At 36.1% G+C, this 11,811-nt stretch overlaps 1 protein-coding gene across 1 annotated transcript in view; it reads left to right on the forward strand.

Annotated features, from left to right (window-relative positions):
* The window catches only part of LOC306879070 (angiopoietin-4-like), a 39,133-nt gene extending 29,997 nt beyond the window's left edge, over nucleotides 1–9,136 (forward strand). The window contains exons 4-9 of the mRNA XM_079431762.1: nucleotides 219–451; nucleotides 2,813–2,925; nucleotides 3,042–3,143; nucleotides 4,267–4,433; nucleotides 4,522–4,652; nucleotides 6,895–9,136. Of these exons, the coding sequence (XP_079287888.1) occupies nucleotides 219–451; nucleotides 2,813–2,925; nucleotides 3,042–3,143; nucleotides 4,267–4,433; nucleotides 4,522–4,652; nucleotides 6,895–7,055 (907 nt within the window). The 3' untranslated portion in view covers nucleotides 7,056–9,136. The remainder of the gene's footprint in view (nucleotides 1–218; nucleotides 452–2,812; nucleotides 2,926–3,041; nucleotides 3,144–4,266; nucleotides 4,434–4,521; nucleotides 4,653–6,894) is intronic.
* The last annotated feature ends 2,675 nt before the right edge of the window (nucleotides 9,137–11,811 follow it).

Genomic DNA, 11,811 nt, shown 5'->3' on the forward strand with positions numbered 1-11,811 from the left:
AGTGGTGGGTTTTGAGCCAAAGTTTAATACTTAGGTCTAAATGTTTAATATAAACCCCTATGGTTGCAAAACACCATTATCCATCCTACTGTAGTCCCAAGGTAGAGGCCCAAGGTATTTCTCAGAAACAACTGGAGATGCTTTGAAAAAGTGTCTTTTTGACTTAAACTATTGGTAGACGTTTTTTAAATGAATGCATTATACATTGTTTTCACCAGTTGTTTGGAGAGTAAAGTCTTAGTCCTGGAGTCGAAGCAGAGGACGGAGCTGGATGACATGAGGGAGGAGAAAGAGCGACTGCAGGACCTGGTGAAGAGACAGACAGCTGCCATTACAGCTCTGGAGAGACAGCTGAGAGCGGCCAGCACCAACAACTCAGCCCTGCAGAGACAACATCAGCAGCTCATGAAGTCCGTACACACACTTATTGGCATGGTGTCTTCTGGGACAGGTAAAAATACACACCTTCAAAGGAATTGTTCACCAAAAAATGAAAATTTGCTAAAATCTCCATCCGAGATGTGAATGAGTTTGTTTCTTTATCAGGACATGTTTGGAGAAATTTAGCATTACATCACTTGCTCACCAATGGATCCTCTGCAGTGAATGGGTGCCGTCAGAATGAGAGTCCAAACAGCTGATAAAATCTAAATAATCCACATTAATCCAGTCCATCAATTAACATTTTATAAAGTGAAAAGCTGCATGTTTGTAAGAAACAAATCCATCAAGTGTTTTAACTTTAAGTCATTCGTTCTGGCCAAAACACTGTCCATAATCCATAATAACACTTCCTCCTGTGAAAATTCTATTCTTTCTGGTCCTATCGCATCAAAATCCTTGTGGACTGTTTTCACTTGATCTGTGCATATTCCTGTGCTGATTCAAATTTTTACTGGAGAAAGCAATATTATGGAGTATTTTAACTGGAAGCAATGGTTTAAAGTTATTTGTTTCTTACAAACATGCAGCTTTTGGATTCACAAGACGTTAATTGATGGACTGGAGTTGTGTGAATTACATGTGGAATATTGTGATGTTTTTATCAGCTGTTTGGACTCTCATTCTGACGGCACCCATTCACTGCAGATGATCCATTGGTGAGCAAGTGATGTGATGCTTTCCCAAATCTGTTCTGATGAAGAAACAAACTCATACTACATCTGGATGTCCTCAGGGTAAGTTTTCAGAATATTTTCATTCTTGCATGGACTATTACATAAACACATCTACATGTGATTATCATCATACATTGTGGAATATTAGCTCAGGATATTAGTCTACCTCCACCTAGATTGTCTATCAAGCTATAGAAGTGCATGATGTTGGCCTGTATCACTTGAACGTATGTCATACTATGAAAGATAAAATGCATTTCGAATGCCATGTCATGTTGATTTTAATGTTTCGATTAGAGTTGTTGCATCGCTGCAGCATTTCACTGTCTAAGAGGATAAAAAAATTACTCAATACTCAGTTAGAGTACGAAGTAAGGTTACTTGTCTGAGAACGACAGACATGTCTGATTCTTGGGCTTACAACAGATTTTAAATATGGTGGCAGATTCTTAACATGACCTGTTAATTAACTGTGACACTAATGATAAATCGAGCAGCCGGGATTCATGGAGAGAGAGAGGATAAGCTCTCGCTAGTGATGTCTTTGGCAGCGTGCTCCCGTGTCTTGGATGAAGTTCACATGCGTCACAACACACACTGATAAGCTAAACCAAGACTGCAGCATTTTATACGGACAGTAGACATATCAGTTTATAAATGTCTGCTTGGAGACTCGAAGAACCAAATGTACCAAATTTTCTAAATAAACTCTCTCTCGAATGCTTGACAAGCAAACACATTGTGTTGAATGTTTAAATGACTCATCCCAAAACTAGACCACTCTAGACTTTGTATTTGAAAACTTGAGGTCATGTAATTATTATAAATCTTGTTCTTTTGACAACAGAAACCACATCGTTTTGTTTTGTCACACTGTGTGGCACATCCACAAAACAACTATAGGATGTTTCAGCACAAAAACCTGCATTATAAGTATCAGTGATATTTTAGTATCATTGAGATACTATTACAGGTGTTTTGTCATGTTTATTATTATTATTTTTTTAATTACATGGATTTAGTTTTATTAAAATTTTCAAAAATATTTTTATAAATTTCAGTTTTGGTTGTCTTGGCAACTAGCTGAAATAAGTCATTTTAAAAATATTATATTACATTTTATTTCAGTTAAAGTTCATTTTATTTCAAGGAAAAAATAAATAAGTATGGTTTTAGTTTTTTATGCCAATGAGATCAATTACAATTAAAATCAGTGTTATTTAGTATAATTAATATGCTATTATAGTATCTATTATTTTGAGTCAATATTATATTTTCCATTTTAATTTAAGATTTTAAAAGTTTAAGTAATTTTTGTTATTTTTGTCACGTTTATTTGTTATTTTATTTTTTGAAATGTCTGTTTAATTTGTATTCATATCTTTTTCAGTTTTAGTCATTCTATTTGGCAATTAGCTGAAATAAAATTAATATTATTTTTTTCAGTTAATGTTTACTTTATTTCAGTAAATGTTGTTTAATATTTTCAGTTTGCTAACAACACTGAAAACAGCTTCATGGGACACAACAGTTTATTATACTAAATAATATAGAGTCTGGATTCACATACGAGTACAAATAAGAGTACTTATATTAACGGCTGTGTCACAGCAGTGTTTTGTTGGCTGATTGTCTTTCTTACCTTCTGTTCAAATCAGTTCTGAACCCCAGAGCCTCTGTGTTTTCCCTTACAGGCTTCTCATCAAATGAGCAGCACTTCAGAGACTGTGCCGAGGCCTATAAATCCGGTCACAACACCAGCGGAGTCTACCACATTTACATCGGAGACATGACCGAGCCAACCAAGGTGTGGGATGCGTTCTTTCACAAGTATGAGGAATCAGTGTGATGCATCTTGGCTGTGACATACAGAACGAGCAATGTAAGAGAGTGAGACTGAGATGTTTCATATGTTTCTGACAGGTATTTTGTGATATGGTGACAAGCGGAGGTGGCTGGACGGTGTTCCAGCGCAGGGCCAATGGAAGTGTGAACTTCCAGAAAGGCTGGAAAGACTACAAACTGGTGAGTGGACATAAACATTAAAAGATTGCATAACATTTACAGTTGGCTGTGCATGACGTCCTAGCATCACATCAGTGTACAGACAAAGAGAACTTGTTACATTTGTAGACAATGATGAAAATCCCTATTGATTGTGTTTAAAGAAAATGGTGACATTTAAGAAGTGTTTTTCTGCCTGTGTTGGGAAGACGTGATTAAAAGTTTGGCATTATTCTGATGACATAGATTCAAAAACCAGCCAAGGCAGGATGAAGCACGGCGGCTAAAATTGTACATGACAGATTGGCGTCATTGGCAGTAGATGAACTGTTTGGTACATTCTGTATTAAATAGCGACACATTCTGCTGATATTTTAAGTGCTTAAATATGCTGAAATGGATTGAAAACTGGCAGTTCTGTGAAACTACAGCAGTGAAAATCAATACTGCAATTTTCTACATTTTGTTAATCTTGCCAAATGTTATTGTGAGCCTTCCTTTCTATAAAAAGCTGAAAAGGATGATACTCTTTTATGGAAACAAAAGACTTAAGGTCATTGCAGACTGAGTCTGAAATTTTCACATGCATTTTTCCGTATTCCCCATCCTTTCCTATCTAAATACATGCTACGGATGCGAAAACACAGAAAATCAAACCTGATTCGAATTTATTTTGACGGACGAAAGTTTTCGTCAGTGAGCAAACGGGATTGACACAACGTGAGGATGTATTTATTTTTTAACATGCGAATATTTCGGGCTCGGTGTGCAATGGCCTTTAGAGTGTACCCATTTATTTCAAGGAAACAAAAACAGCTGTCTTGTGTCTAATGCTGCGTTTCATTTAAAGTTGGATATGTGATATTTCCTGCTTGATATGTAACCATAAAGTGTTGTCCAGCAATAAAAAGATAAAGTAGAGATGATCATTTGCCTAGTTTGCACAAGGAACTTTGACTCACTGATACATTTTATTTGCATTGAAACTTGGGTGGAAATTTTCAAACATAAGATTGTATAGTTAATTATACACACTTCAAAGTTCAACTTCAAGTGCCATTTTATTGCTTTCCCAAAATCCTGAAATCCTGACTTTACAAGATGAATGGAACGCAGCATTGGTTTCATTATGTTGTTCTCACAGGGATTTGGTGATCCTAGTGGAGAGCACTGGCTGGGTAATGAGGCTGTTCACCTGATCACCAGTCAAGCCCAGTACTCCCTCCGAGTGGAACTTAAGGACTGGGAGGAGAACGGCGCCTGTGCTCTGTATGACAAATTCCAGCTGGCTGGGGAAAAACAGCAGTACAGGTGACACCCGTGTTAACAGAACGACCAAGACTGATAGTAACTTAAAGTTAAAACTGATATGCCTATCATAATATTTCTCTTTCTCCAGACTCTTGCTAGGGAGCTATAGCGGAACAGCAGGACAGCAAAGTAGCTTAGCATCAAATGGCACAGGCTTCAGCACTCGTGATGCTGACAACGACAAGTGCGTTTGCAAGTGCGCCCTCATGATGACCGGAGGTGAGCTACTGCAGATGATCTCCTTCAAAACCACAGTTATGAACAAAAATGTTCAAATGTTATGAAGTACTTACATGAATAGTTGGCTCAAAAATGAAAATTTGCTAAAATTTGACACCCTCACATCATCCAAGATTTTGATTGGGGGGGGGGGGGGGATTTGCAGAAATTTGGAATTACATCACTTGCTCACCAATGGATCCTCTGCAGTAAATGGGTGCCACCAGAAGTTTCTTACAAATACGCAGGTTTTCACTTCATAAGAAGTTAATTGATGGACTGGAGTGGTGTGGATTATTGTGATGTTTGGACTCTCATTCTGACGGCACCCATTCACTGCAGATGATCCACTGGTGAGCAAGTGATGTAATGCAAAATTTCTCCAGATCTGTTCTCAATTATACAGCATAAAAAACATAGCTGTTTTTAACAATATTGTAGCTGAGCAATTTGAGGTAATAATGCAACACACTCAGACATGCTCTCCTGAAATGTCCATACATTTTATTGAAAACTGATTCATTTTAGTGGATTGGATGATTCAGACAATTAATTTAAATGAAGTGATTAAAATGGTTTGAAGTTTGATTCACCACTTCATTTGATATCCCCATTTTATGTCCAAATAGTGAAGTCATATATCATATCATATAATATCAGTCAATACAGATTGTTTCAAATCAGGTTCACAGCTTTAATAAAGAGGAAAATAACATAATCAATGATGCAAACTTTTTCAAATATGAGACCATAAAGCAGCTTTGAGAAAGACAACAGTGTAATCATTCAGCTCAAGTAAGTTCAGTATTGATTCAGTTCAATTCAATGTCTGTTTAAAGTTCATCAGTTATCAAAAAGTTGTCAAACAGTATCGTCACAAATTTCATCAATTAATAAACTAATTTGATTCATCTATAAAGCAGTTCCACAGAAGACAATAGGATCAGAAAGTTTTGTTCTCATCAGATAGTGTCAATGCAGTCAAATAGATGATATTACTTAGAGAATATTAATATTATTGCAATAATTTAACAAAATATTTAAGAAGATTTTGCTGTTCACACAGCTATTGAATGTCCATCAGTTAAATGGCTTTTTGCATCTTTAATTTTCACTAATCCCATTGACAAAAACAAGATCAAAGACCTTGATCTTAGATTATAAACAGCCTTATCACATCTTTGATCGTTTTACATAAAATACTTGTTACATTAAGACTAATCTGATTGTAGATAGGCACTTAGAAGTGCTTATTGAATGCAAGCCATCTACATTCATATCCTCTCAGTCACATTTCTTCACTTGTGGCCTGGATGTGAAGCCGAAACGGTCATGCAAAATCCCTCTGATCCTCTTCTAATCGAAGAAAACGCAACCCCATCGCAGAATTATGTCAAAACCGTCCAGAGTTCAGACGCGCATTCAACGTCAGCTATGCAAACAATTTACTCTATGGCTGCACTCGACTGCAGATCCCACACCTCTGGGGTCCAAGATAAACAGCTTTTAATAGCATGCATTGCGATTGATTTTGAAAGTTGTTGGAGTTAATTACCGTCGAACCGGCTGGAGACCTTCGAGTGCCCTTTATGTTTGCATTTCAAATTGTAATCAAAAGATGGAAAGATGGATCCATCTATGCGGCCCGTCCAAACTAAACACATGTTGAGGGAGGTGATACTGATTTAATCGGGGTTAGAGAGACGGTGTCCTCTCTGAAGAGTCAAAGTCTGGTTTTTATTGAAGAATCACAGTTTGCTTTGACAGGTCTTGCTGAGACATCGACCGCACAGCGGGAATAACATACCCTTTGAAACACTGATGGTCTGTAAAGAGAAAAATAAAAAGACCCAATATAGAGGAGAGAGATGGATCAAGGGCTTTGATTGTTTTGAGGAGATGTCATTTTTAAGCCTGCCATTATTTGCTCACCCTCATGTCATTCCAAAACCAGTATGACTTTCTTTATGTGGAATGCAAAATAAAATATTTTATATAATCTTCAGGGTTTTTTTCATTCAATCAAAGTGTTGTAACTAGACTGTCAAGCTCCAAATGCAGCAGAAAAGTACTATAAATGTGGTCCATATAAATCTTGCAATATATTCCTAAGTATTCTAAAGCAATATGATTTATGTGAAAAATCGAATAAAATTTAGGCTAAGCTTTTAAATATTGAAACAATTATACACTTAATACAAAGTAATTTGTCTCGGTCTCTTTTTATTTGCCGTTCTTTCAGGCTGGTGGTTTGATGCTTGCGGTCTGTCCAACCTCAATGGAATCTACTACACCGTGGGTCAAAACATCCGCAAACTCAATGGCATTAAGTGGCATCACTTCCGAGGACCCAGCTATTCGCTCCAGTCCACTTCCATGATGATCCGTCCAGCTGATTTCTGAATAAATTAGCATTGCCACAAGCTTGTCACATTGACAATGACAGGACTTAAAGCGCTTGCTTTAAGGTGGAGACAAATAAAGATATCATTTAACGGATGGACGGTGATGTTTTTACTGCAAATCCGAGAGCTGGAGTGGAGAAAAGCAATCAGACTGAAAATTCATTACTATGGCACAATTTTCTTTTTTACACATGCAAAAACGTTTCACTGCTACTCTTGTCTGAATTGATGTGTGGCTTATAGCCTGAAACACTCTCAGTGATGGTGACACTCATGGTGTCAGAACGTGGGTAATCGATGTGGCATGATGTAATTCCAAAGGAAAACCTTTCGACCTTAATAAGTCTGATTCTGGAACTGTTCTAGATGTTCCAGAGGAATAACCTTAATTTCCAAGAGATTGTATTCTATTTTGTAAAAGATAATAGCTGTTAACTACTTAGCGAGGCAGCTGACTAGTTACACTACTATTAAAAACTTGAGGTTGGTAAGATTCTTTATGTTTTTGAAAGAATTCTCTTATGGTCACCAAGGTTGCATTTATTTGATCAAAAATACAGTAAAACAGATTTATTGTGAAATTATTATAATTTAAAATAACTGTTTGAATATACTATTTAAAAAATTTTTTATGACTTTTCAGCATCATCACTCCAGTCTGTCACATGATCCTTCAGAAATCTTTCTAATACACTGATTTGCTGCTGAAGAAACATTTCTCAATATTATCAATGTTGAAAATTGTTGTGCTGCTTAATTTTTGTGGAAATCAGATACATTTTTCTTTCAGGATTCTTTAATAAGTAGAAAAATCATCAGCATTTATTTGAAATAGAAATCTTTTATAGCATTAATAAATAAATGTACTGTAACTTTTAATCTATTTAATGCATCCTTGTTGAATAAAAGTGTTAATTTCTTTAAAAATATATATTACTGACCCCAGACTTTTAAATGGTAGTGTATAGCTTATTAGCAAGTCAGCAGGTTAGACTGACACACTGCATAATTTTATGTATATTTTTAATAACTGGATATTTTTTATATTTTGCATCTTTCTTTTTTTTAGTAGTTTTTAGGCCTGAAACATACTCTGCACAAGCATGTGAATGCAAACGCTTCTCCAATGTGTCGTAATTCATTTAATGAGACTGAATTCTATTTGTTTAATGTGTGTCATATTCTTAACATTGCTGTAGGGTGCTATTAGTGGGCTTGAGCGTTTATGGTCTTGACGGAGCAACATCAGAAATGAGATCTTGCTGGGCAAATTAGTTGTAGTCGGCAGGTTTGAAGACAGCTCTGTTGCCTCCTACATACATTTCTTAAAACAACTCAAAAGCAATGTGTTGCATTTTCCCACTTGCATAAAGTGTGTTTCTGGCCTTATAATTGTTGTACCCATGTGATTTGTATGTTTTGTGTGTAAAAAGATACTATATTTTGTTTACTAATGTTTTTAAATGTTCTTTGTGACCTGTTGATCCCATTTCAAAACTATACTGTCATTTTGTCTTTTTTTTTGTTTTAAGGAGGATGCACTTTAAGGAGTACAGTATGACGGTCATGTGGTTAGACAGCAGATACGCTGATAGGAGTTGACTGTTCCTACAATTGTACAATATGACCAATGCTATCAGTTGCTGCTGTGGTATATACATTAATACTTTCTGACCATAAACCTTTCAACGTGCATTATTACTTTCTGACCATGAACCTTTCATCACATATCATTACAGTTTGATAATAAACCCTACAGATCAGTTCTGGAGGCAAACTGGATAACAGCTTTTCAACAGGTCGAGGTTTATTTTACTATTCTGAACTAAAAGTTGAAGACGCCAAAGGCTTTCCTGTCTTTTTGTGGTTCGAGCTTCCTAGTTCATAGAGTGTTTTTATTTAACTGAATTCCAGTTTTCTGCCAAGAACAGCAGGAGCATATGGAAGACATTCTCTCTTGATCAGTCTTTATTCACTTTGTAGAAATGTCAGTTTGTCATGTCAGATATTCTTTTTTTTTTTTTTTTGGTTTTGTTTTTAAAAGGTCTACATGACCAATAAAGTGCTTCTTATATAGATATTTGGTGCATTCTTTTGTCTTAATGGGTTTCACTGCAACATGACCTGATACTTCACTGGAGTCAAACTATTAACATTTTATTTATAGTATATTTATTTGAATAAATTATGATTGATCTTTAATTAATATTCAAACTGAATAGAGTTATAGAGGTAGCTATAATGCTAACAGGGAATGCTCTCAGAACTTCCGGTATATTAGAACATTCATTCAAAGTTATGGTCTTTAATAATATTCTCAAAAATGTTAGTCCAAAACATTATCTATCGTTCATGGAATGCTTTATTCCTGAAATGTTTTAATTTAAAGGGGTCCTATTATGCTTTTCCAGTTTTTGAATTTTTTTCAGTGTGTGGTGTGTATATTTGGGCATAAAAAGATCTACAAAGTTACAAATCTAAGTAAATTCAACTGAATAACAGTTTCACTGCAATTCGTGTTATGAATTAAAGAACAATAAACACAATACATATTACACTTATCTGTACAAATGCACTTATTTTTAAGCTGTTGTTGACATCCTATCTAAAAAAAAATAATAAAAAAAAAATTAAATAAACTTCCAATACAATTTTCAGAAATATTTTTGTCATTTAAGGTAGTTGTTATAGCGCTGATATAGGGAGAACGCTTTATTGAGCAATGCACGTTTCAAAATTGAAACCCGGTGTTGGTGTTTTTATATCATTGTATTTCTGAAGCAAACCGACTTTCTTCAGCAAATTTTGAATGTTATTTTCATTTCATCCTGCATGTAATGCCTGATAAAAAGAGTTTGTGAGTGGAGCTCTGCTTTTTGTAAAGCCATTACCGGGGAAACCTCAACCTCCAATAGCGCCTCCTGCTGGCAGAGAATACATTTGCATATATGCTGCCACAAATAGAGTAAGTCTGTGGGACTATAGTATAAGTAAATTCAACTGTATAACAGTTTCACTGCAATTCGTGTTATAATGTTAGAATTAAAGAACAATAAACACAATACATATTACCGTTGCACTTATCTGTACAAATGCAGTTATTTTTAAGTTGTTCTTGACATAAAACGTGATTTAGGCAAAAAAAATAAAAAAAATAAAAATACAACAATAATGTTACCACTTTAATATGTCTTGCAATATCCATGAGTGCAAAGTTCTGTGATCCTCAATATTCTCGGGGTCTGAATTGATAATGGCAATATTGACAAACATGCTGCTTTGGCAAGGGGCGGGGCAGTACTGAAACAGTCTGTTCGCCAATCACAACGCACTGGGACAGCTAACCAATCACAACACATTTAGTTTTTCAGAAGGCGGGCCTTTATCAAACCCGGAACTAATCGAGCCATTTGTGCTAGGCTGGGGAGAGAGGTATTGTAATAATGTAAATTATGTGAACCACCAAGCATGGGAGCATGTTCTAGTACACCCCAAACAAAATCAAGACTTTGTAAAAGAGTATAATAGCTCCCCTTTAACATTTTTAAATGTTACAGAGAACATTCAAAAGTAACATTTCCATAATGTTTAAAAAACGATCAAATGGAGTGATACCTTAACATTCACAACTAATAAAAACGTTTTTAAAAAATTTTTTAAAACTTTGTGGTTTCAGAAAAAGTAAAGAGGGAAAACATTTTCATTAATCAGTGTTTCATAATGTTCTAAGAACATAGCCTATTTATGATGATGAGCATCTTGCGATCTAAAGGGGGGCTTTGTGGAACCAAATGTTGTGATTACAAATTCTACCAGCAGGGACAAACTGCATGTATCTGTTTTAACGAATTATTATTTTTTTATATGTATATATATATATATATATATATATATATATATATAAGAATTTTAATGTTTTTATACATGCTAATGTGACAAGTAAAGAGAATGGGAGCGCATGCACTTGCAACACAACTACGATCTGTTCATGTGCATTTCCATGTTCTGCATTAATGTCATGGAAAATAATACACACATACAAACACACACACAAGCAAGCAAGCAAACAAGTGAACGGATATATATATATATATATATATATATATATATATATACAGTATATATATATACAGTATATATATATACTGCTAATGGGGAACGCATCCAGTAGCACCGTGCTATAAGCAGAAGCAGAACTAAGCCTGCTCCGTGAGCTCAGCTCAGGCACGCTCAGAGTGGGCCTCGTGTGTCCGAGCTATAAAGAGACCCGAGAGGGATCTGGGGTCTACTTGTCATAAGCCTTACTTGCCCGAAGAGGGGAAAAAGTGAACATTAAACAGATAACACCCGTGCCTGCCAGGCAGGAACGTCCAAACTGTAGAATCTAATAAAGGTAGACGGCGACGACCAGCCGGCAGCCGCACAAATCTCCCCAATAGAGATTCCACTGGACCAGGCCCAGGAGGAGGCCATTCCTCTGGTGGAATGGGCCCTCACACCTAGAGGGCATTGCATGCCCGCTGAGGCCTAAGCCAGAGCAATAGCATCCACTATCCAGTACGATAGTCTTTGCTTTGTGACTGGCAGCCATTGAGAGTGGCCTCCAAAGCACACAAAGAGCTGCTCTGTTTGTCTAAAAGATTTGGAACGGTCAAAGTACACTCTTAGTGCCCGGACTGGGCACAAAAAGTTAGGTCCCTGTTCACCATCTGCAATGGGTAGGGCTAGAAGGGAGATAACCTGGGCTCTAAACA

Source organism: Barbus barbus (assembly GCF_936440315.1).
Source record: "Barbus barbus genome assembly, chromosome: 13".
Classification (NCBI taxonomy): domain Eukaryota; kingdom Metazoa; phylum Chordata; class Actinopteri; order Cypriniformes; family Cyprinidae; genus Barbus; species Barbus barbus.